Source organism: Arvicola amphibius, chromosome 3, assembly GCF_903992535.2.
Source record: "Arvicola amphibius chromosome 3, mArvAmp1.2, whole genome shotgun sequence".
Lineage (NCBI taxonomy): Eukaryota > Metazoa > Chordata > Mammalia > Rodentia > Cricetidae > Arvicola > Arvicola amphibius.
Genome location: NC_052049.1, coordinates 79,267,960 through 79,295,063, shown reverse-complemented (window position 1 = coordinate 79,295,063; position 27,104 = coordinate 79,267,960). Strand labels below are relative to the sequence as shown.

The 27,104-nt window shown below is 39.4% G+C and overlaps 1 protein-coding gene across 1 annotated transcript in view; it reads left to right on the top strand.

Annotated features, from left to right (window-relative positions):
• The window catches only part of Cntn5 (contactin 5), a 481,109-nt gene that overhangs the window by 365,782 nt on the left and 88,223 nt on the right, over positions 1-27,104 (top strand). The window contains exon 14 of the mRNA XM_038322119.1: positions 20,368-20,488. Within this exon, the coding sequence (XP_038178047.1) occupies positions 20,368-20,488 (121 nt within the window). The remainder of the gene's footprint in view (positions 1-20,367; positions 20,489-27,104) is intronic.

Genomic DNA, 27,104 nt, shown 5'->3' with positions numbered 1-27,104 from the left:
TTAGAAAATGTTCAATGCAGAAGGAGTTCCAACTTGGGGGTGAGAGGGGAGAGGATCTAAAACCAGAATTTCTTGCTTTGGCTAAAGAAACATTTGAATATGTAAGGTCTTGGTAAATTATTAATGATTTCTTATTAAGATATCTTCCAAATGCAACAGAATGTTTATAGAATAAAAATTGTGCTTTTCGCCGGGCGGTGGTGGCTCACGCCTTTAATCCCAGCACTCGGGAGGCAGAGGCAGGAGGATCTCTGAGTTCGAGACCAGCCTGGACTACAAGAGCTAGCTCCAGGACAGGCTCTAGAAACTACAGGGAAACCCTGTCTCGAAAAAACCAAAAAAATAATAATAAAAAAATTGTGCTTTTCTCTAGACAAGAGACTAACATCCCTTACTTTACATAACCAAGTCTCCTAAAATTACAAATACAAGGATTGAATTCCTATCACAGTCAATTTTAAGGTCAAATATGTATATGTGTATCACCACTAATTCAGCATTATATAAGTATGAAGACTTGAAGAAAAGTCAACAGTCACAGGCCTCTTTCCTGAGTTTGGCCCTGCATCACTGAATGAGCCTAAATGTACCAGAAAGCATGAAAGTTCTGTGAGATTGAGACTTGGGACAACTCTGCTTATCTCCCAAATTGGTGGCAAGGCACTACCTTTCTGAACCCATCCTGGGACAGCTCAGAATGAAGCGGGACAGTATTCACTCAGAATCATAGAAGGTACTTGGTCCTGGACATGGAAATAGAACTCGATGCTGGACTTTCTGGTGAAACTTAACCATGGGCAGACCCTAATGGCCGCCTCTAGGATACTTTGGTATTTCAAGTACCACAGTAACTACAGTCTGTTGAATTTGTGTAGTGACCAACAGTAACATGTTCAGGTAGTCATAGACCACAAGTCGTGAGTCTTGATTTCACCTCAGTGGTTATCTCATCATGGCAGGATGTAGGCTCAAGGTATGACACTTTTGTGGTACTGACAGGTATGATGCAAGAGGGGCTCATCTCCCCATAGTGAGCCTGCCCAGAGTTACCAGAAGTCCACACAAGGCTTGAGAGAGACTTGCAGATCTGGGTAAGGTATCTGTGTCTATCCTATTCCCTGGGAGAAGATTTTGGGAAAATATATCCTCCCTAGCCTCTTCCCCTAACACCCCACTTCGTTTACAAACAACACACCTGCCATACATGTAGGGAATCCTGAATCCTGGCCTTGCATCGCCCTCTAGTGTTGAAATAATATCCACATGTATACGGCAAACCTAGACCTGGTGTCTCACTTAGGGCTGAAATAGCAGATTATAGGTTAAAAAGAATTACTCTGGGGCTGGAGAGATTGGCTCAGTGCTTAAGACCACTGATTGCTTTTGAAGAAGACTTCAGTCAATTCTCTGAGCCCACATGGTAGCCCATAACCATTTGTAATTCCAGTTCCAGGTGAGCCAACACCTTCTTCTGACTTGGTATACACAGAGAGAGAGAGAGAGAGAGAGAGAGAGAGAGAGAGAGAGAGAGAGAGAGAGAGAGAGAGAGAGAGAGAGAGAGAGAGAGAGAGAGAGAGAGAGAGAGAGAGAGAGAGAGAAATGCTTTGGGTAAAAGGAACTGCTCAGCTTGCTCAAAATTTCTGGAAAGATAACCATACTCACCAGTCTTAGTAAACTATGGTTGATAGCTAATCCTTCCGTGACAAGAAGATGGGGTATGCCAGCATAGACCAAGTTTTCAAGAAAACTAATTTCGATTAAATCATAACCATGATGGGTGAAGTCCAATAAGGAGAATTAAAAACAGCCATTGTAAGAAAACACAGCAGTCAGTGAAACATGAGGAATTGGTTTGACCATACAGTGGAGGAACTTAAACCATTCCAAGCATTAATGAAACGGAAATCATTTATATGAGAACTAAGTAAAATTTAAAATACAATAGAATACATCATCAACAAAATTGATCAAAAGAAAAGAAAATAGATAGTTCAAAGACAGACTATTTGAAAACCAGCAGAAAAAAGAAAGGAAACAATGAAGCAGACAGGGAGCTTCCAGTAACAGCAGTGAAGGAAGAAGGCAATGGTCGGGTTGTTAGGAGTCATAACCACGTGAGAAAGAAGAAGGGGTAGAAACCTTGTTCAAAGTGTTGTGACCAAGGGCTTCTCAAACCTAGGCTACAAGCTTAATCAAGCTTACAGCAAGACCATTTGAACTAAGTCCTCAAAGATAGATGATAATTATAACTAGGAGACATTAAGGTCGAAAGAGAAGAAACAAACCATATACAGGTTGTCCCAATTCACTGGAGAGTAGATTTCACATCAGGAACTTTATTACTTTATTGAGTAGGTGATAGTACTATAAAGTTTTCAGAATATTGAGGGATTTTCCAACCAAGAATACTATGCTTAATGAAATTCCCATTATCTCGGGTCAGCAGCTTCTGTGGGTTTCCCTGTCATGGTCATGACCACCACTGCCCCCACTGCTCATACACTTCTTCCTCAGTCTTGTCAACTAGACTCAAGTAGCTTGGTCCAGTGCTTGGCTGTGGATCTCTGCAGCTGCTTCCATCAGTTACTAGATGAAAGTTCTATAATGACAATTATGGTAGTCACTAGTCTATTATGAGAAGGCCAGTTCAGGCACCCTTTCCATTATTGCTAGGAGTCTTAGCTGGGGCCATTCTTGTGGATTCCTGTGAGTTTCCCTGGCACCAGGTTTCTCCCTAACCCCATAATTGCCTCTATCAAGGTATCTCTTTTATTACTCTCCCCATTACATGCTGCCCCAAATTCGACCAACCCAGTCCCTCATGTAGGTTGAGTGAGTATGCAGTTCAGTGAGACGTGATGTCTCAATATGTAAGGCAGAGAATGACTGAGAAAGACACCTGGTGTCAACATGGGCCTCTACACACACACACACACACACACACACACACACACACACGTACATACACACACACTGCTAAGCACCCTCACACATTCACACATGCAAATGTACATATGCATACACATACCAACATAAGCCAAAAAATAAAAAAAAAAAACCCTGCAAACCAATTCTGACAGCACATTAGAAATTATTGTGGTAAAAAGGTACCCATCCCAAGAAAGTAAGAATGTATCTGCATATGCAAATCAGTCAGTGTGATAGATCCCATGATGATCATTTCAATGAATGTAAAACTGCATTTTATAAAAATCAAAATCCCTTTTTTTATACAAATAACTCATAGAGGTGGGGTGTGTGCGTGTGTTTGTGTGTAAAACAATAGAATTACGGGATTGTCACAAAGTAACAATGTTATGCTTAGCATTTACCAAACCCTTGGCACACACGCACACACGCGCACACACACAGGAATTATCCTTTTCACTACTTATATTCAAAATCACACTGTAAGTTTTAGCTATAACCATAATGGATATATGGCATGCAAATAAGAAATATGACAGACTGTCACCATGCTCAGATGGCAGGATCTCACATATGGAAAACAACAAATTATATTGTTGTTCTCCAATAATGAATTGTCTGAAATAGAAGTTAAAAAAAATAATCCCACTTTTTAAAGATATAAAAAATACTAAGATACAAATGTAACAAAAGAGACAAAAGACCTCAACAATGAAAATGATCAAACACTGAAGAAATTGAGGACAACACATTACAAAAAAGAATGGAAAGATATATTGAGTTCACACACTAGAAAAATCAGAATAATCGAGGCAGCCATGTGTTCTAAAGCATCAATATAATCTTTACTAGAATGCCTCTGAAATTATAAACATAACTGGAAAACCAGCCTGAAAGTTTGTACTCAAACACCAGACAATTGCTAAAAAGTGAATAGTCAAAGCCATCAAAAGCAAAAGAAACTAAGTCTAGAAGGATCAAAGCAGGAGGATTTCAAAGTTTAATTTAATTTCAAAGTTTACTTAAAATTGTAGCTACAGTGAGGTGTGGTAGTTTAACATCTAATTCCAGCAATGGAGGACAAGACAAGGAGACAGCAAGCTGGAAGCAAGCCTGGGCTACCCAGAAAGACCCTATAGTGGACATTAAGGCAAAGGGCATAGAGTGCAGAGAGGAAAAGTAACAGAAAAAAATGGGAAGTCTGATAATAAACCCATGCATCTACAGCCAGCGAGCTTTGTTGTTGCTCTTGTTAGCTTGTTTTCTTCTTTTAAATAAAGGTGCAAAAAACAAGGAGTGTCTAAAATATGCTGCTGGAAAATTTGTATATCTACACATAAAACAATGAAAGTAGATTCCCCCCCCCCCAGATCCTAGTTATAAAAGAATTCAAATGATGAATTAAAGACTATGAAGTATAAAGTCTGAAAGCTAAGAAAGCAGTAGTAGGAAATTGGGAAACCTTCAAAACATTGGAAAGGGCAAGGGAATTTTATATAAAACTCTCAAAACATGGGAAATGGCCAAAAGTGGCGAATGTCATTTCCATAGTTCATATTCAGCTCTTGCGATGTGTCTTCAGAGCCATGCTTGGCTTTGTTTCTCATAGTTGTTTTGATTGACGTGTTCCTCTCACTTCACTTTTTTCTCACCCAATGTCTTCTTCCCTGGTTTTCATTGGGTGGTGGCTGTGGTAGCTCACAGTGTACAGTGTATGAGGAAGTCAAAGAGTCTTTTCTCACACTGATATGCTTTGATTGTCTCCATTCCAAGTATGCTGTAGGTTGATGAGACTCTTCCTGGATGTGCAAAACAGGACCAGATTCAGTAACTCGAGTTTTCCTTTGTAATGAGGTGTGTTTCACTCAGAGGTTATTTCTGTACATGAGTTGGTTTCCAAGAGGGATTAGCAAATGTGCTCTCAGTACTTGATTATTACTACTTGTTATGTTCTGTGCTTATTAAAATATTTAGCAATGTTTCCTTAAAAAGATGTGAATGTCTCATAAAGCAAGATTTTGACAAACAAACTTGAAAGAGTCAGATACATAAATGGAATATATGCCAAAGACATGCTGGTATAGGTTAAATTGTTCCATTAGAGCTTCTGTATTTGGAAGAAAAAATAAAGCCTGGGTGTAAAAATATCTTCACTATCCTTGTTCATTTTTTTTCTTTGCAATAGCCACCAATATACTTACTTCATATCATACTACATTCTTTCATGCATTTGAAGAACATATATGAAGTGGCTTCTAGGTGACTGAAACTATTAAGCATTGGAGTTTAGGTACAAATGTTGTCCACTACTCATAAAAGGAAATGCAACTAACATTGACAACAGCAACAAAAAAAACCCAAATTATAAGAAAGAATACCTTCAGGTAATATTACCCAGTGATACTACAGACTATTCCTTCTTTTCAGTGTTTTCTTTGTAAAAACTCATGAAAGTAAAACCACTTTTTTATGTAATGTAACAAATTCTTAGTTTAAATGTCTCCTCTAAATTCCTTCTGAAAATGATGGTGGGTGTTTACTTTCTGTAACTCCTTCTGAACCTCATCATAAAGATGACAGTCAGTCGTCAGTGTCATGACTATACAGTCCTTTAACAAAGCCCACAATTCCATAGAAGTCCTTATGCATCTTACACAGGACCATAGAAAAGGTTTCTGCCAGCTCCTAACTCTCACCCCCAAGTGCAATCTTCTTACCCATTCTCATCCTCTATTACCAGATTCTTTGAGCTTTCTCATTTGATTTGGATGCTGTGGGTAAATGCTCCTGAAATTCTGAAGTGAACAGAATCTTATGGCCATCGACTCCAGTTTGTTGTTTTTTTTTTTTTTTTTTTTTTTTTTTTTGAATCCTGGGATTGTGTTTTATGATGCATTTCCTTTATTCCTAATCTTCTGTATCTCTGAGAGACTAGAGATGGAAATCAGTTGGTTTTCAATTGCTAGGATCAGCTCTGTCACATTTTTAATGTATTGTACATGTGAAATGAGCAGTTCCTCTTTGGCTCATTTCTCTATATGCACAGCTGAGCTAAAGCACCTACATAGCCTCCCTTCGTCCTCTGAAATCCTATTAGGCAGATTCCGTTGATCTACATGAGTAAAGTATAGTCCCTATTATTTTGGGTGACATTGTTAACAAAATTTTCAACAATAAAATGAAGTGACCTTTACATCAACTTCCTCTGACAATTTCTTCAATATCCCTCAATCCCTATCCAATTTCTCCTGAAGACCCTTCCATGCTCATTAAGAGTATCTCTTCCTACCTTTGTAAGCCTAGCTCTAGGATCACCACCTCGTGTTTAGGCAGCAGAACTCAATTCCCAGCCAGAGAAGGCAGGGTGGGGCTTCTCTGGTGTCATGTGCCATCATTCTCTGTTCAGAATGTTGGCTAAACAAGCAAGGTCTTCATGCTGTTTCTACTGTGGGGACTTGTAAGCAAGTCACAAGTCTCTAAGTTTGATTCAAATTGTTGCAACAATTACAGATTTCTGAATGTCTCTTTTCCTATGCCATTCCCTATGCAGTTGACATGATCTTCATACCATAACTACATTTTAAGCATTTTTTCAAATGCATGTTCCAAGGGGTGTAGAATGAGGTGACAAATCTCAAGACACCACCGCACAATTTCCAGTGTACCAATTCTACTGAATTCTGTTGGTCAAAAAAGTAAATGACTTTTATTGGAGGCTGCTTGCTTGTTCCCAGCTGCCTAGACCATGAAGTAATCACTCAGAAACTATATTATTTGCAATACCATTTGGCCTATAACTTACACATATTTCTGGCTTACTCTTATATCTTAAATCAACCCATTCCTATTAATCTGTGTATCGCCACATGGCTGTGGCTCACTGGGTAAAGTTCTTTCCGGAGTCTGTCTCTGATGGAGCAACATGGTTTCTCTCTAACTCTGCCTATTCTCTCCTCCTCTATCTGCTTGGAACTCCCACCTTGCCCTATTCTGCTAAACCACTGACCGAAACAAATTTATTTATTAACCAATAAAAGCAAGACATAGACAAAAGGACTTTCCACACCAACTGACCAATCTAGAGCCAAGGGTCAAAAAAGTGAGTTTCCACCTCTGAATAAAAGAAGTAGAAAAATATATGAGAATGAACATGAAATTACAATACCAGGAAGCAGAACAGCGAGGGTAGTGGGAAGCTGGCTGCATACTGAAAGTACTGAATCACACCCAGTCATAACAGAGTTCTCACCACCAAGGAGACACAACCTGAATATCCTACACTGTGATGCTTGGTCAATGTACTATGAAGGGTAATGAACAATAACAGTAAAGAGTAAACATGAGCAAAGCAGAAATGGGAATTGAGAATACTGAATTTAACTCATTGAAACTAGCTTCTAATAATTGGCAGAAGTCTCTACAGAGGTAATGGATCATTAAGTAAATCAAGATAAAATGTTCTGAAAGGAACAAGATCATATAGAAGTTGATCATCACCCCCTGAGAGAAAGAGCAAACTGGAAGTAGACATGTGTCTTCTTATTCTACAGGATGAGGCATGAGCCACCCTTTCCAACGATGACAGTATAAAAAGTCATAAAAGGATTATTTATGTTTAAAACATTCAAACATAAAAGAGACAAGCCAGACTCAGCCCAGGGTAATTCTTAAAGTTCTCTACAAAAGTAAAGAAGAGGGGTCAGGATGAAGCACAGAGGTGTATGGGTGTGTCTATACTTCAACTACTACCACACACAGCCAGGTTCAATCTCTAGCACCAAAAAAAAAAAGAACAAAGAAACAAAAGGACTTGTTCCATATGGCCAAGAACTGAGATAATTCACAATGCCAGGTCAATATGGGACCTGATGAATGAGACAGGACTACACTGTTCTGCCTGTTTAGGCTCTATTGATGGAAAGGTAGGAAGACCCTGTGAGCAGGGGTCTGTGGATTCATCTACACAGCCGTGGAGAAATTAGATTCATGTGTAGACACCATTTGGCAATGTAAAAGCACTAGTTAATGTCATTTAATCTTCAAATACAGTGTATTGTGAAATAATAATATAATAGTGTTCATCTTGAAAGATAGATTGGACATATGAAAAATGCATTTAGAGAATGGAAACATAGACATATCCATCAAATATAGATCCATCCAAAATATAGTTAGGTTATGGACTCAAATCAGAAAAATTAGTCAGCGAGTACTAGATCACAATATACTTCATATGGAGACTTGAGGCCATGTCAGTTACAGGCCACATGTAGAGGATTTTCTCCAGGCCAGCCTACAATCACAGGAAAAATTAATAAGTACATGGAGAAATGGAGTGGGTGCTTTTTACAATATTAGAATGCTGGTGTGGTGTTTCAAAGGAAGATAATGCATTCTATATTCAGATGTGGCTCATCAAAACCAGTCACAAAGGAGCTTGAAGAACAATACTATTCTGTTAAGAAAAGTGGCTTGTAATAACAGTTTCATGGTCTCTATTATTTAAAATGCCAATTTATTTTGATATCCTTACCAAATCTGGATTTACCTGGTGTAATAAATTATATTTAGGTTGAATCAAAACAAGGTGCTATTCTGTAGGAGGCATAACTGAACTCCAACATGCCAGCGCAAGAGTTGGGTACCCAGAGCTTTCCTACTTGTACATTGACCACCCCCTTAGTTGAGCCTTCTGTACTCTGCCCTCCAATTTTACTCTCTGCTCTAAGAAATTATTAGTTGTGGGGTAGTTTATATTTCTTTATTTATACTAAAATCTAATGTGGGATTCTCCTCTGTATGCTAAATCACTCTTCCCCGTGGCTTGTTTACTATTATATGTTTTAAATCATCTTGTTATGACTGGTTGTCTAATCACATTTGCATTTAAGTTCCTCAATGGTATGTGCCATCTTACCTGATAGTATGAGCACCTTCCCTCCCCATCGAAGCACTTTAGCTAGGACACAGCTCACCTGTGTGTGCAAAGTGAAAGAGAAGGAAGCAGTTTTTAAGGTACCAAAAATACACCACTTTCTGCCTAGACAAGAAGACACCTTAGGAAATACCTGGGAAGTGAATGCTATTTCCTGCCTCTGCTGTCACAAAGGGAACTGAGAAGCTACTATAAGGTATTATTCTGGAGCTGTCCTAGAGATCATGCCATTGCTAGTTGATCACAAATTACAAGGTAATTCATGAATGAACCAAAGTCATTATCTCTCTATCATCTTTGAGGAACTTTACAGAGATCGAACTCAGGAAGCACAGGCCTTAGTGAAGACAGTGTGATACGCCGTTACTCTACAGTGGAAGAATTTGGTCAAAGCAAAAGTGTGTATTGCCTGTCAGGACTGTGAAGGTCTTGTTTCTCTCAGCACTGCCTCATTGAAGCAACCTATGGGGTGCGTAGCATAGCATCACTAAAGAAATTTCATGAGAAAATTGACCCTTCGGGCAAAGCACAGAGAGGAACGTCTAGTTTTAGTGACGTGAGTTTAAATCTCCTGCTGAGAATCCACTTGAACAGAAGCAGTATGCCACTGCATTTCGAAAATTTCCAGGTTCGAAGTGAGAAGGAAAATTCCTCTGTGGTCCTCCTAGCTGAAGAGCTGTGAGGTATAGAAGCCCTCACCTCTGCTCTTTCAAGTGTAAGATGGCCTTTCTCCGTCACCAACAAGGCTTGTGTAGGTCAGGCTGACGAAAGTGTGGCGGCATGTGGTTTGTGCCATAGGAACAAGAAAAAGCAATAAAGAATATTTGGGAAAATGACACAGAATACATAAATACAGTCATATTCGAATAGCACATGCCAGACATTCAGAATGAAAGATATAGTGTGTCCTATATTATTCACGCATAAAATAAAAATGTGGTCTGTTTGCTCACGTCAGCATATGTTGAGAAAAGATTTCAAATGAAGCACAAAATTGCAAGCACTCAGAAGAGGTGTTTTACTTATAAAGAGATTTGATCTCAGATAGGATATGTAGTGTTGCAGGATAATATCAAGGTGACCAAGGTGGGTTGGGTTAATCAGAGCAACTGGTTCCTATACATGTGACTTGGGCAGTTTCATTGGGTCTTGTATGAAAAGCAAAACTTTTGTATGTTGCCATTTGAAAAGTTTTAGTTTTTCAAAGAAAGATCTTGGCTTTCCCTTTGTAGTGGGGCTCAGAGAATACATGGATATTCCTGGATGTCGGGGGAGCCATTCTCAAAGAGCTAAGATATGAGTAAATGTTGACATGAGACACATTTGAAACTCTAGCAGACCAGTGGAGAAAATGCTTGCAAAAGAATCAGAGGATCCATTTCTACTGGATTAAGTGATGCACGGGGGGAAGCCAACTGAGCCTAAGCTTCATCCAGATTGGCAACAGGACATCTTAAACAGCAGTCACTGAAGCTAACTGACAAGGTCAGCAAAGTCAGTCTGATGGGCTCACATCCAATGGGGGGGGGGAGAGACTTGAGAAAGCAAAAGGGGATGACAAACATGATGCAATCTGTCAGGTACTTAGAAAGCTAGGCATGGCTGCAGAGGTCTGTGATCCCAACGTTCTGGAGGCAGACAGGAAGGTTGCAAGCTTGAGGCCAGATTAGGATATATAGTGTGACTTTGTCTACAAAAACCATAAAACCTTAGAAGTCAATACTCCTAATTGTTGTTAGTAAGGTAATTATTGTTAAACTCCACTAGGTACAAAAAAAGGAATTAACTTTCTCTGGACTCAACCTGAGTATTCTAGGAGGTGAAACAGATACACTTCCTTCCACAGCTTTTCAAAGACCACATGCAGGTATGAAAACCTAGCCCATGTTTTCTCCCTGCATTTCTTTTCTTGAACGTAGATTGAAGTGGCACATGCTCAGTGCAGTCTCTGCCCCAATTCCTCAAGTTTAACATGGCATAAATGAATCCATGGCGAATTGGCTAAGAGCACACTATATGAGCAATGAAAGAGGGTGAGACAAATATTCCAGAAATCATGGGCAGTAAACTTTTGTCAACACATAGAATGGAGTGAAAAGTAAATCCAAGCAAAGTATTCCAGAAGAGCTCAGTTGTAAGTATATGGTACTGTGTACATCAGAAGTCCTTTGCTTTGCCGTTTACATCCATCTAGACAGGTGAACTCACAGACCTCACCTCATCACGGGGAAGAAAAGGCACCTTTAAAGAATGAGTGTAACACACCACAACTGCACATTGGCTGGCTATATAGTACCTCAGCAACTCCCCATCTGCTGGCTAGCTGAGTGTTCTTACTTCAGAAAGAAGGACAGGTGGAATGCATGTAGTTTTTTGTCAACTATTCATGTCTCTCTTTGTACCCATGTTTGTCATCTACATAGTAAATACGATTTTATACTCTTTACTTTAAAATTAATCATCCTGAAATGGAATTACAACTGAACTAGTGTTGGTCTGCTTTGAGCACATTTCAGAAGCCTAGTCATCACTTGCCCTGGCTAACAGACTGACACTATCAACTGTTGACTGAGCGCCCACATGCCTGAATCCTGTTATCTTAAACTCAACCAGCTATTCACAATTTATCTTTCTTCTTTAATCGATCTGACTATTTAAGACTGTTTTCTCTTAGCACATGAAAATCTTCATGAGAATATTATTTTGGAAGCTAAACATGAAGAAACAGTTTCAATCTTGAGTGTGTTACTAAAATAATTTAATACTGCACTGTGATAGAAATTTTTGCTATGGAGCACTTGCTTATCTTCTTTGTAGCAATAAATATCTCTATGTCAAAGAATGTATACTTTCATCGAAGCACAAAATTAATCAGCATAAGCTATTTAAAATGATATTAAAACCTATATCAGCATTAATCTAGATCTTGTTCTATAAGGTCCTAAGGGAAAAGTATTATAAAGATTATATATATATATATATATATATATATATATGATTCCTATATGATGATAGCATAGTTTAAACAAATTATCACCTGGGGAAATGAGACACTACTACTAGAAAAACATGTTAATGACTAAGACTTAATTTTTATGACATTAATGAAATCTAATAACTCATGCCACAGAATTCCCAGGATTTACATATGTAAGAATTTTATTAAAGTGTATCTTATATAAGTTATATTATCTCATTTTACTTTAAAAAGAGCAGTTTTATAGGCAATGGGGGTCACAACTGGACGTGGTAGGCTACATAAACCCTCAAGAAAGTGAAATGTATCTTAAACTAAAACCGGAAACCACCATCCACAACAGCATCGAGGCTCACTGAGAATGGATCTTGCTAGTAAGAACCTAGGTTAAATAATCTTAGTGTTTATGACTTTTCCCCAAATATCTTCTTAGTGGTTGCTGTGTTAGTGTGTGTACAGATTTCTGCCACAACCAACTCTTAAAATGCTTCTTAGCACTTTATTCTTTAGTATTGCCCAATCATTTCACGCATGCGCAGTGCTCTATTTGATACTTCCACGATGCTGACAGGGGAGAGGTGGGAGACAGAAAGAGTGATAGACAGACAGATAGACAGAGGAGAATGAGAGAGGCAGAGACAGAGATAGAGACAAAGAGAGACAGTGACAGACACAGAGACAGAGACAGAGAGAGAGAATAAGAATAAGAATCAGAAAAAGAATAAGAATGAGTAAGAATGAGAGAACTAGAGAGCCCACTTGTTTTCACTTTTTACTGACTCCTCCAGAGGCTAGGGGACACTCAGAAAGTGCTGTACCGAGGGCGGAATTCATCCCCTAGGTCTATGTCCAATGGAGGTTTGCTATAATACGGAAATGAAAGGGTACAGGAAATGCCTGTGTCTAAATGAAGTCAAATACTTATTAAAGAAAAAAAAACATTTTATAGCAGTTGAAAGTTTTGATATCCAGCTTGCAGAGGGAGTGAATACTAAGAAAGACTCTTTTGACTGAAGGCTCAGTTAGGCTCCCTTTGACAATACTATTTGTCAAACTCTGACCAAGTTACAGCCATACTGCTGTGAGTTTTCCTGGCATTTTCACAAAGCTCCGAGAGAAGCCTTGAACTATTGGGTCCTCTTTCCCTTTTGTCCAGTGATTTGGAAGGAGAGCTTGGATTCATACAACATCACTCTTAAACCAACATCTGCCTCTGACTGTTTCACACCACCTGCCTTTCTTTGGTGCCTTTTTTCTCTATTCTTTCCTAATTTCTTCTAGGGAATTTACTGACAATAGAGGAGAGGTACTGCCAGCTGCAAAGAAGGGAGAAAGAAGAAAATTCTAGGTGTTTAATTTGCTTACTGGCTTTGGTCCATCCCTGGCAACTCTGCCCTTGCTCAATTCTGGGAGTGTCCCCAGTGAGCAGTGGGAGAAACTTCTAGGGCCAAAGGGGCTAAATTCAGATGAATGAACAAAGGGAAACCACAGGAAGCCTAGCAAAGACTGGGTCTGAACTGAACTGCTCAGGAAAAGAACATGTGCCCCACAAAAAAGCCTTTGCAACTAAGCAGGAATGTGGGGAATTCCAAGTCTTCACAACTGGAAGGGACTGATCTGGATCACAGTGTTCAGCTGCAGGAGAGGCAGAATACCTTTACCTTCCTGCTGAGCTAAAGAACTTAGACTTCAAACAGAACTCACAGACACTAAGCAGCAGATTTCAAAATGAGTTCCCATTCTTACAAATATGATTGGCAGTGTCCTGGAGGCTGGGCTGCTCAGGATTCTAATTACTGAAGTCTAATAAGCAAGGGTATTTTCCTGGTGTAAATGCTCGCATCTTCCATCGGCATTTAGGATTGAACTGAGGCAGCAAGAACTAATTCTAAGCCAGTCTGAGCTACCTGTGGAGTTTGATATCAGCCTGGGCTTTCTCACATCAGGTAGGTAGGTAGGTAGGTAGGTAGGTAGGTAGGTAGGTAGGTGTTAAGTATTTTTCTGACTGACAAGCTAGCACAATAACCTCAATCAGACTAAATTAAAAGATGCCCAGGTTTAATGGATGTCAGCGCTTCTAGGTAGCCCCCCAGAAAAAACATGGAGAGAGGGAAAGGAGAACTGGTACAAACATGAAAAACCAGGAGACCACGTGTTGATTTTCTGGGGGCAGTTTAAATAGCCTGTGGGATTGGTCTTGGCCTTCCCTGAGGAGGGGTCACCATTTGGCAGGCTTTCTCAGGGGTAGAATTTGGATCAAGGCAACTCCCGGAGGAGGGAGGTTTGACATGAATCTTTCCACCCAACATTTCAAAATGGATGTGAGGGGGCTGGGGTGAAGCCCCCAGCCAAACATTCTGGACTATTTTTGGATAAGGATGTTAGAGGCTGAGGTGGTGCTTTCAACCAAACATTTTAGACTCTTGGTGTTGACTCAAGTCTGGCTACTTCCGGTGGGCATGGAATGACATGGAAGAGGGGAGAACTGGGGGTTGGTGGGCTCACACTAGCGAGAGGTGTAGGTGGAGTGATATCTGGTTTACTGCCATCCTGGAGACCTCAGACAGCTATTCCTCGAGGAAGATGAGAAGGCAAATGGTTAGGAGACAAAAATATATTGTTATTTTTGGCCCTATGAATGGGCTAGCCATGGGAAGGGTCATTAACTGCCAAGAAAGAATGGGATAGAGAAGTGTGCTGGTTGTATAGGAGAGGCAAGGGTGAATGAGTGAGACAAGAGAGCAGAAATGTCCTTTAAAACCAGATTTTAGTTGGTAGGTGTCCTTTTGATCGAGGAAGCTGGAACAAATTGGGTAGTCCCAGAAGCTGGTTTAGATGTTGGCATTGTCTGGAGGGCCCTTTATAAGTTGGTCTTGGCCCAGACAGCAAGAGTGACCTATAAACTATGCTTGAAAATGGTTGGGGTTATAATAGGTTCTGGAGACTGTTAGCTTTTTACCAGACCTGCTTTTTTGATACAGCAGAACTTTTTCAGGAACACGCAGGTATCTGTAAGACAACTGAACCATGAACATTTTAGAAGACAATTGAAGCAAATTGGGTATTCTGTTTTAACACATGAAACCTGTTCATCCTGGACTATGAAGTCTGTGAAAGAGGCACGCCTCTCTGTATCTTTAGCAGGAAACTTAACAAATAAAGTAATGAGCTACCAGTATCTTAAGTTATCAAATACCAAATAGAAAGATCTAAGGGGGATAAATGAGCAGAAATCAGGCAACTTTTTTTAGCTACACAGGCAATCCCAAATCTCTCTGTAATCTTTAGAGAACACCAGCCTTAGAAACAGTACTTGCCATTAGCTGCTGAGTCCAGGAGGCCAGAAGATTTTCCTGTCGGAGGAAGATTTAGTCTACCTGTCTTGGCAGGATGAGATGATCATCCCTGGTGTAGCATCCAGGAAACTGATGAGGTGGAAGGCCGCTTTTTGCTGTGTGCATGACTTTGCTACACCCAAAGGCAAGCCTCCGGGCAGAAGGTCTTATGTAACTATGCATCTTCTTGGAGGAGCTATATGATGCTGCAGGAGCCAGCATGCCTCTGTGTTAGAAGTTCTTTTGTTAAATGTCATACTCTCAGATCTGTAAAGGCACTTGAGAATTGTGTACCATTACCTGTTAGTTATATTTTAACTAGACATATGAATTAAATTTAGACATGTATTTTGCATAAACTAGTTATAGCTTACCAATGGTAGTAAATGTAAAAAGATAAAAAGGAATGTTTTAATAAGTCAAGAATACTAGCACACATGGGTATTCTTACCCAAGATGGCAGTGAGGTCAAAATGGTGGCTACCCAAATTTTTTTTAGAGCTGATGTAATCTGGAATCATAAATTTTACAGATATTAAAACACATATACACAGAGAAATAAGGCAAGCATACCATGAAAACAAACACACATAAACAGATAGACATAAAAGCGTAGTGTGGCCACATTACTTTAACAGACAGACAAATAAAACTTTTTTTAGGAGCCTGTGTTAGCTTAAAATTCCTGGTGTAGGCAGGCAGAAGAAGCCAGGGAAGAACAGAGGTGGTCCCATTAAGGACCAGATTAGCAGAAGCTGCAAGAGGGAAAAGAAACATAAGAATGGAACACCTACACAGTTTTATGGTGGAAAGAAAGGGGGAAACAGATCTGGATCCTGTGTAGAGAGTTCCAGCATGACAAGATTAATGCCAGGAATGGAGACAAATAACAAACAGTTAGAGAAGCAGGGAGAGGAGTGGGGGAGGGGAGTGGGAGCAGGAGCACAGCATCCAGAAACCATGGACATTTGGAGCTTTATTTGTTTTACATTAGGTGTTGGATAGCCCCAATTTAAAAGGATTTTTTATAAAAGGCAGGCCAAGAGAGTTGGTCAATCTGGCTTTGAAGTGCAAGAGCCCATTTTTAAAAGTCTATGCCAAGTCTCAGGACTCAGTGCCTACCACAATGCATCCACCATGATAAGACTCTTGAGTCAAAAACATAGGGGCGTGAAAAATATGTTGGCAGATGTCTCTACCCACATAGTCCAACCTCAGCGAGAACTGTTTATGGGGTATGGCAGCTGGCATGGCCATGACTTCAAGACAGCCCAAAAATCATACAGGTCCAGGACTCTAGTAGCATGTACTTGAGAAAGGGGAACTCACCCACATGAAGCTGATCTTAGCCTGGCGGAGAGCATGGGCAAGAAGGGAATTTTCCAACATGTAGCCATGGGCCAGTGGGAAAAACAGACCACGGTGGGACCTCCAAATACTAAGTATTTTTCTGACTGACAATCTTCTCCGCCGATGCAATAATCCCAATCAGACTAAATCAGACCAAATTAAAAGATGGCCAGGTTTAATGGATGCCAGCGTTCCCAGATAGCGCCCAGGAAAACACAGTAAAGGGAAAAGGAGAACAGAGGGACCAAGGAAAACTGGGAGGCCATGTGTTCATTCTCTGGTAGGCAGTTTAAATAGCCTGAGAGAGTGGTCTTGACCTTCCCTGGGGAGGGATCACTGTATGCAGCTTTTCTTGGAGGTGGAGTTTGTACTGAGGCACCTCCCAGGGGAGGGAGCTTTGAAATGGATCTTCCCACCTGACATTTCAAAATAGATGCCAGGGGACTTGGGTGAAGCCCTAACCAAACAGTAGGTAGGTAGGTAGATAGGTAGATAGTTCATTTAAAAACTGGACCCAGGTGGAAAGGTAGCCACAATTTTCCTATCTTATTTCAAAGTTATAAATAGAAATCCCAAGTGCTCCAACGAGATTGTGTGACCAGGAAAAGTGATCAGCCAGTCCCCACTGTTCAGTGCAGGGAATGAACAAGCTGACCCTCTTAACAAGTCTTCGTTTAGTACCTCAGTCCCTCGTGCACCACTATGGTGTTTAGTGCCCATGTGGCAGTTGGCTGTGATGGAGCACCGGGTTAAGTCCTGGTTTTGGGAAATTTGATCTGAAGCAACAGGTAACACAGCAGCCAAACCTGAGACGAGAAAGGACAGGAAATAAAATGAGAGTCCGAGGAGAGAGTGTGTGCCTCCTGAGAGACAGAACGTGGAAACGAAGTTGAATTGAAGAAAGCAGAGCTCGCTGTAAGTAACCATTTCATTAAAGCTGCACGAATTGCAAACTTTCTCACAGGAGCTGCACACTGTGGGCTCGGATTAAGGATAATGGGTTCCCCTGTGAATTCTCCTTATTACTTCCCTTGAAAGAGCCTTAAATCTACTGCAAGGGGAATTCAAGCTTAATGTTCACAGTCCATTCGCTTTGCTTATAAGTGCCCCTGTTTAAGAGTTTAAAAATATGATGCAGGTATAATCCACAAGGAAAGAGATCAGCCCAAAATGAGTCAATTCCAACTCCTCAGACAGACATGACATCCAGGCCTGTTCAACAAGATGCAGACATTTTGCATCAATAGATGATGAAGCAGCTCTAATCTCTGGAGCCGCACACAGACAGCAAAGGAGAGATTACTCTACGGACCAAGTTTCTTCCATGTTTATATGACCCCAAATACTCTTTTCATATTTCATCAATGTTCACTCTCAATTCAATTCCACAAAAAGTAAAAGGGTTGAAAATTTTTCTTCAGATTCAAAAGAAAATAAATTATTTGGGAGGAAAATGTCTGTAAAATAAAATGTGAATTACTTAATTATAGGAGTGTACTGCTACAAATTAACTTCCCAAACCATAAGCTTGAGCCTTTCTGCTTTTAAACTGCTACCAAATTCATTTGGTGGTGGGATGCTTTCAACCCAGAGCAAAAGTGAGGTATTGTCACCCCTGACATCCCAGTCGTTAGGTGGCTGGCAAAGGAGGATTTCGAGCCTGAGGCTAACCTCGACAGCCTTTCAAGAACTTTGTCTCAAAAATAAATAAATATATACAGACTAATAACAGCAGTCCCCAGAACAAAACAGGGAAAATAACAGTCATCCTTACAGGTGGAGTTCGGTCTGCAACTTCTCCTCTGCTTTCTCATCAGACAGGTCTCCCATTCTGACCCAGGACAGTACTCAGTTACTGCTGGCTAATGCTAAGTGTCTTGGTGGATGAGCTCCCAGAAGCACATACTATGGGGTCAGGGTGGGCCCAAACGGAGGTGGAGACAAATTTCATCAGTCATAATGATCTTGACTAGAGTCTGAACAACTGATTATAATGTGTAATTTCTTTTATTTCTTCACTAAAATGAAAGGTCAGAGTGTTTTAAAGTTCCCACTTTGTATCTGAAGGAATTGAGTGCTTGATCAAAGTGAACTGAGAAAGTGGATTACGTTTCTTCATCCCACCATAAAGCAACCACATAGAAAGTGAATCTTTTTAGCTTCTGAGGATGTATCGTAAGGAATTCATAACTGTGATATTTGATGGACATATATTTCATTCCAAAAATAATCATTGTGACTTTTTAATCCATTTTAATGTATTCTGGCTGTGAAACAGCTTCCTTTATATGAGTCAATCAGACTGTGCCTCAACAAATTACCCTCCATTGTAAATGCTCCATTGTAAGATCAGCTAGAAAGAAAATAACTATCAGATAGAGAAAAAAACTTCACAAAGTAATTCACTGAAAGAAAAGAATGTCGATGTGATGGGAGCTCCACAAGCTCACACTACACCCTCTCCATGGATGCTGAGGAGAAAACTCAGGATTCCTCTTAGACATTGATTTTCTTTTTGTGATCTGACAAACCCATTTATTCATTTCAAAACAAAGGCAAATGACTATATTCTTAAATAATTATTAGTATGTTTTACCCTGTAAGGACAAACACAATGTTTTTAAAAATAACTTGCCTCCATTCCATCCAACATTAAAAGCTCATGTATCTGGGGGCAGGGGTCCTTCTCTGAAATAGTATATTAAAGAATTCTTTCAGGTACTTCGTTGATGCATGAATTCTTGGAGAATGTTATTTCAAACTGTGCACATTCAAACCAACTTTTCCCCTTTTGCAACACGAGAACAAGAGATATTGAGGTCTTTCTATAGTTTTACTGGATAGAGAAAATAAATCATCAGGAATGGTGACACATGCCTATAATCGGCATGCTGAAGCAGAAGTTCAAAGCCAGCCTGAGCTGAATATTGAGTTCCAGTCCAGCCCATACATAATGAAATCATGTCTCAAAGAGCAAACTAAAAGTGTGTGTGGGGCAGGAGAGACATGAGTTAGAATCAATACCAGATCTTTACATGATCACATGACACCATCAATTTTGACAAAGTAATTGAAGGACAGTACTAGGTAAGGAAAGGTGTATATTTGTTGGTCAATCATCTACAGAGTCCTCCCTGAGCCCATAAACAATACATAGAAAGATTCTCTCCCTAGCACTGCAGTTACTAAACTATGCTCTCATCATCTTATTGCTAATGAAATCGAGTGTTTTGAGAGTCCTCTCTTTTCATAGCTGCGTTAACACAGGTTCTGGCTGACCCTGCTCCCTGATGATGGTGGCTATGGAGGATTGTATCTTTGTTACATAAAAGACACATGACTGGAGACTAGTCATCTCTCCCTGAAGTGCTGTCACATTCTGTGACCAACAGTCTACTCACAAAAGGAAATATTCAATAAATATTCATGAGATAATCTTTCAACAGCTACTGTCTCATAATTAATTTCCCACTAGTTGCTATTTCTTTCAACACAGTTTAACTGTTACAAACAATAGGTCTGTCTATCTATAGCAAAGCAGTAAATTTTACTGATTTTCCTGTACTTTTAAAGCTGTGAATGACTGGTATATATTTAAATATCTCTTAACTATTGCTGCTAAATCATTTTATGCAATTTTCAATGTTGAAACTCTTTTTGAGTGGTTGTGAAAAGTATAACTCTGTATAGTCCTTACGACAGGGCATGTTTGATTGCTGCATTGTTATCATATAAACTGTAAGGCCAAAGACGGGCCTTTGAATATGTAAAGTTCTCCCTTAAGCCACCTTGAATTAGGCAGATTTGCACCATTTTAAACTGGCACTTCATCCCTCTTTCAGCAAGCATCCTCTGCAGATTTAATGATCAGGAACATCCTTCTGATGCATGCTGGGAGATATGGCTGCAGGGTACAGACCACAGCAGACAGTGTGTCAGATGAGGCAGAACTTCTTGTTAGGGGTGAGTATGCTAAGAGTTCAGACTGCAGACATGATCACTATAAATTATCCTATGAAGGGACTGGAATGCATGGACTTGGGGCTCTTCAGCAGTGTGCTGATCACTTTCAATTTCACGATCTCTGTCAGTTTTGCTTAACCTTTGCTTTGCCTTTGAGATGATGATGTAAGAAACCTATCCTTAGGAGCAGACAAAAGCTAAACGCTATCTCAAAAACATTTGCAGTAATGAATGGCTGCCAAGTGGCAAACCAATTTAATCCCAAACTCAAAAGCATAGCTGCAGAGACACTGGTCACAGAGTCACGGTTGCTCTGTGTGTGTGTGTGTGGTGTGTGTGTGTGTGTACTTGTAAGCTGTATTATACATATACACACATATGCATGCACACATACACACATATACGTATACACATACCTTTCAAATGCATGTGTATATATACATACACACACAATCACACACACACACACACACACACACACACAGCTTTCAAATCCAAAGCCAACGGAACTTTTAGGCATTATATTTTCCTCTTTTTCCCTACTAACTTAAAAAATCCAACTTCCAAAATCAGGAAAACTTCACATGTAAAAAAGTATACATTTTTTAAATGACAGGGATTTTTTTTTTCTGAGCATGGAAATGTCAACATACAGCCTATCTGTGAAAAACTGACAACTAAGTGCTTTTAAAATATGAGCCATCCCCCCAAAATTCTGCAACCCTATGAAGTTTTGTCTTATTTCAATTAAGTACTTGTATATAGTACAACTTGCCTTATTATTCTTCAAAATGGGAAATATACATCTTAGCATGTATTTTACTCCTCTTCCTTCTATTTTCCACTCTTTATTCTCTCCAAATGTTCATTTTTCTTTTCCCATGATTTATTAAGTATTTTTTCTTTCATCATAAATTGTTGTTTAGTATAGTTACTCATAGATAGTCTGCACAATTCTTGAATTGTGCAAAGCCACAAGTAATAGAACTATACATTACTGCACACTGTACCCCCTCACTCAAATAGGTATAAAATTGCTTTCTTCTCTTGCTATTGTCTGCCTTAGTTATGTATATTAACTGTGTGCACTTGACTAGTAATTTAGATTGATCCTCCTAAAATTTGAACTTTCCAGATGAATACTACAATTTAGATGCTGATAACAAGAACCCAGTTTTTTTTTTTTTTCCTGGACTCTAAAGGACAAATTTAAATGGCAAACTACATATCCTGCTTTGTAAGTAAAATTAAACTCAACAGGGTTCAGAACATAATTCAAGGCCAACGTTGTCATGTTCTGCTCCCTTAGCCTTTGGCTTTATGCCTAGGAGATGATTAAATGCATTAATTTTGGAATTGCACCCAATAGCAATGTCAAACAGGTTGCTAGCGCTGGAATATTTATGTATCAGTGAACTCGAACTTCCCCTTGAAGTGAGTTCAATTCAGTCACCAATTTTTGATTATGTACTCATATCAGATTTCCAAAATTAAGGAAAATAACTTTATTTTCCCTCCCAGTTAGTCTTAGAGAGATGTTTAAACTAAAGTAAAGGTTACGCTTCATCTATCATCACATTTACAATGAAAATGGCACATGCTGTAATATTGCTTGATTTATGTTGACTTCTGAGGGTGGCTTTACTCTGCATGTCTCCTGTCCCGATCCCTCCACTCTCTGTAAAGAAGGAATAATCTTCCACTCGGGGAAGTAAGATGAAAGCTGCGCACTCTAGAGTGAGTTTTTAAAAACTCAGGTGCCAGTGTTATTATTTTATAAGTTAACAAAATGTGTGCGGGAGCAGTGAAGACCACCCCACTTGCAGAGCACCATCGATTAGACAGTTCTTTTTTTTCAGTGTTGATCACACCTGAAGCACACATAAGGCACAAGGAATATGTTCTTACGACCATATTCTGATGCTGACTTAGGAAAACAATCTCTATTCTCACAGCCTAAGGAAAGGTCCTCTTATTACCTTAGTTTTCATTAAAGATGGTCTTTACCAGTCCTTTGTGCATCTTTCTTTTAGGGGGATGAGGAGGTTGAGATAGGGATTTTCTGTGTATCAGCTCCAACTGTCCTGGAACTCACTGTAGACCAGGCTGGCCTCAAACTCACAGAGACCCACCTGCCTCTGACTCCCAAGTGCTGGGATTAAAGGCGTGCGCCACCACGACCCAGCTCTTTTGTGCATCTTAATGTGTCCTGAGCTAGTTAGTATTCTAAGTGAGTCCAGGTGTGGTAGATTTACCTCACTCCTCCTTCTTAGAATCAGAACACTCAAGACTCTAGCTCCTAGCTTCGCTCTTGATTTGTGTCATAAGGGGGATATTTTCCCCAAGAACTTATTTTGACTTTTTAATTTTCAATTTTCATTGTAAGTATTAATGCTATTTCTCATCTCCCTTCTAACATTATCATTATCCCAAATTTCTATATTTTATAAATAATTATATACACCATATAATCAATCATTTGTTTTCACAAATTTTGATTCATTGAACCAACATTATGATAGCACAATATATGTAATCTGCGGAACAACAAAAATCCTAGCAGTCATGAATATCCTAAAAGAAGTTATTGTGCTGTAATATAAATATAATCAGAAACCAAGTTATTTTCAGATATCTGGACACCATTTTCTTTATTTTTGAGAAGTATATATAAAAGTAATAGATAAAACAAGTAATGCCATGCTGTAGGAACACATAAAAGATCAAGAGAAGTCTATTCTGTTTTCCAGGGAAAGAGAGATAGGCCCTCAGGAAAGAAGCTTTGGGAAGAGACACTACTTTGAAGACCCAGACAAACTCACGGAATATATGAAGCAGCCTATTGCAGTGAGACCACTCCAGGAAGAAGTAGTCCTTTGTTACTCCACGTTTCATAAACAAATGATGTATACATTTCTCACAGTAAACACCACAGTAGGAATGTTAAATAAGACATGCCCAGTCTAACTAGTAATCCTGGGAGCCTAAGCCTGAATTCCTTTTATTCTGCTCAGAGGTACAGGAAGCAATTCAGAAAGTCATGTTTCATTCAATTTCTGTATTTCTTTCCAATATTTTCTTAATTGTAAGTCAGGAAATTCTGAGTCAAGCGGGACAACGTTGGTCTGTAACCTTGGCACTTACACAGTATATCGGGAGTTCACGACAGATACACAGGAAACTCAAGTCCAGCCTCATCTCTTTAAAACTGTTTTAAAGAAAATGAAAGAAATTATGGGAATAGTAAAAAAATTAGAAAACCAACCATCTTCTGGATCCTTCTAATACCTGAAATCTGTGCAGCATCTTACAGACCTAGCTAGCATGTATTCAAATACATTTGAGAGGAACGGACCCACTGATTTATAACATGTTATTACTGATTACAGGCATGTGCCTCTAACCCTATACCATTGCTTCCTTCTCAGAGAATTAAACTTATATTCAATTCAATTTCCTTGAATTTTCCTTTCAACTCAGTTCCATCAACTATTTCCAATTTTTAAACTTCATTAGTTTAATCTTTCAGAGACTGCCCAGTAATTTTCCTTAACATACTAATGCCATCCCAAGAGTACTTGTTTTATGAAGAAACTCAACACTCTCTCATTTATAACTTGCTACGCTTCTTCCCCTGTCCATTCATCCAGGTGGTGGTAGCTGGTGTGGGCCACACTCAGAATGAAAACACGAAGCTGAGGCCTCAGACCCCTACAAGTTCCACTTATGCTTTATCTGGGTGTCAGGTGCCTTTGTGGGAAGCACCACTCGAAAATCCTTGGGTAACCTTTGACCTTACAAAAGAAGTAGGAGGAACTGGGAAGGACAGTGTAAGCATAGCAATGTTCCCAAATGCACAAGAGAAAGTTACCGTCTGCCTCAATCAAGGTTATTCAGAACTCCAGAAGAGTGATGCTAAGCACAGGGCTCCTTCAGTCTCGGGGCTCTGGGCAGTGCACTGGTTACACACATGTGAAGCCAGCTTCTGCAACTGTGAATAATGTTAATAATGGAATATTATTTAAAAATTGCTTCATAAACATAGATAACTAGAGTCTCCATACCAGCTTTTTATACCAAAAAAATCTATTATTTTACTCCGTGAGACCTATGTTTTGAAAGACCTATGTTGGTCTGAAGCAAACATTATAGACATTTCTATTTTGTACATTTAAATTGTTTATCGCTGTGTGTGGGTATGTGTGTGGGTATGTATGTGTATATGCATGTGTGCATATGTGTGTATGTGTGGTGTGTGTGTGTGTGTTAGCATCCATTTTGCAGGTGTCAGTTATTTCCTTCTGTCATGTAAGAAAGACTCAGCTCACCAGGCTTGTTGGCCAGAACCTGCAGAGCCATCTCAGCAGCCCAATAGTTACAGTTTAATTCAAGATAAGAACATTTTCTACCATAAGATAGATGGTGCTACCAAACAAGCTGATTTATTTCCAGACAACTTCAAGAGACAGCTTTTTAATTAGCTTTAAAATATTATCCATTTGTATATTTTTAAGACTGTTGAAAATAACATACAATATCAGTTTCTTCTTGAATGGGAAATAGTTTGATAACCTTTGATTAAACTTTGTCTACATTTACTCCAAGTTCTGTTATCTTGTGAGTCTCAATAGCCAGAGAAAATGTCTGGAAATTTTCTGCACTTTTCTTTTAGAAAGGTGCCTGCGCTGTCACTCCCCAAGCTCAGCGGAAACAACCTAAGATATTGTCAATTAACTTAAAAATAAACCAAACGGGGCTGGAGAGATGGCTCAGTGGTTAAGAGCACTGGCTGATCTTCCAGAGGACATGAGTTCAATTCCCAGCAACAACATGGTGGCTCACAACCATCTGTAATATGATCTAGTGCACTCTGCTGGCCTGCAGGTACACATATGGGCAGAACACTGTATCCATAATAAATAAACAAATCTTAAAAAATAAATAAATCAAACTTAATGTGTTCTTCACTCCTTATAGAACCAACCTTGATATCTACATTGATTTTAAATTAATATTAATATCTGTGTTTCAGACTAGATTTTCTTTAAGAGTGTAGTAAGAAGGGCCATATCCTGCTGCCTGGCTAGCTTAAGTCCCGAAATAACCATACAAAAAATGTATTAATTAAATTACTGTTTTGCCCATTAGCTCTAGCCTCTTTTTGGCTAATGCTCACATCTTGATCTAACCTATTTCTATTAATGTGTATCACCACTTCACTGTGACTCACCAGCACGAGTCTAACGAGTGTCTGCCTTGGGCAGGAGAACCATGGCATCTATCTGTCTCTGTTTCTTTTACCTCCCAGAATTCTGTTCTGTCTTCCCCACCTACCTGAGTTCCACCCTATCAACTAAGCCAAGGCAGTTTTCTTTTATAACCAATGAAAGCAACACAAATACAGAGGGCCTCCTACACCATAAGAGCAAGTGTCTATCCTCTTACTCTTTCCAGAGAGTTATTTGCTAATCAGCAGAACCTTTAAACTACAAAAGTAACATTTCTTTTGTCAATCAAGTATTTGGCATTTCAGCACCACTGTTGATTTCGTTCATGGAAACCACAGTTGACAATATCAGCAGAGCTGAAATGACTTCAGGAGCACGCACTCATGGGCAGACACATCAGAACATAAAATTGAACAAATGAAGGGCAGTGTCAGCACACATGGTTGTCCAACTAAAGAAGTCTGAGTCTCCAGTATGCTGTGCACTCAGCGAATATGAAGTGCCTTCTAGAATCCAAGCTTTCCCTCAGACCTTGACATTTCCACCAGCACACAGACCTCCTCAAGTTGCTATTGGGAGTGTGCCATTGTCCTGAAACAAAAGCTATGACTTCTCTATCTCACTTTTAAGAACATTCTAACCATTGTGCTTTATATCATAGATATTCTCAAGCAAAAACTGTTTGAGAATCCCATTCCATTCTGCTTTTGGTCCCATCTTTCTTATACATACATCCCAATATAAACATATTATCATCACTTTTATATAAACATGTGAATATGAATGCTTAATATAAGAAGTTGGATTTTAAAGATTGATTTTACTCTTTATTGACAGGGTTTGTACAGTGTGCCAAGTCAATGATGGGATGGTTCTGAGTAAAGGCGCTTTCTTATTCCATAAGAAAGAATGCAGCCTTTTGTCATGGATGCTCAGAGAAGAAACAGTATCCAAAGGGAATAGGGATGCACTAAGGGAGACCATCAGAGAGGGTTGTAGATGAGTGAGGACAATGTTTTGTTCACACAGAGCCACAGTACACTACAACTGCAGTCCCAGTGAGAAGAACAAGCAATGGTGGAGATAGAAAAATGGGAAGGGAGGTAGAGACCCAGACAATCAAGGAGAATCTACTGGCATCGTTATCCTCTGACTATGAAAAATAGCAGAGAGAAACCAAATGCAAATTCTAGTCTTAGTGTGAAAGTGGCCCATGTCTATATTTTGGTTGGACCAAGAGCTAGCATCAGGGTGATTTATCATGGTCCATCTTCACTTTGAAATTTGGCCAAGTAGAGATCATAAATTATATACCTCCAACTAAGAAAATTAAGTATGCAGTCATGGTCACTTTCGATCACATCCATTTAATGTGGTAGATACAAGAG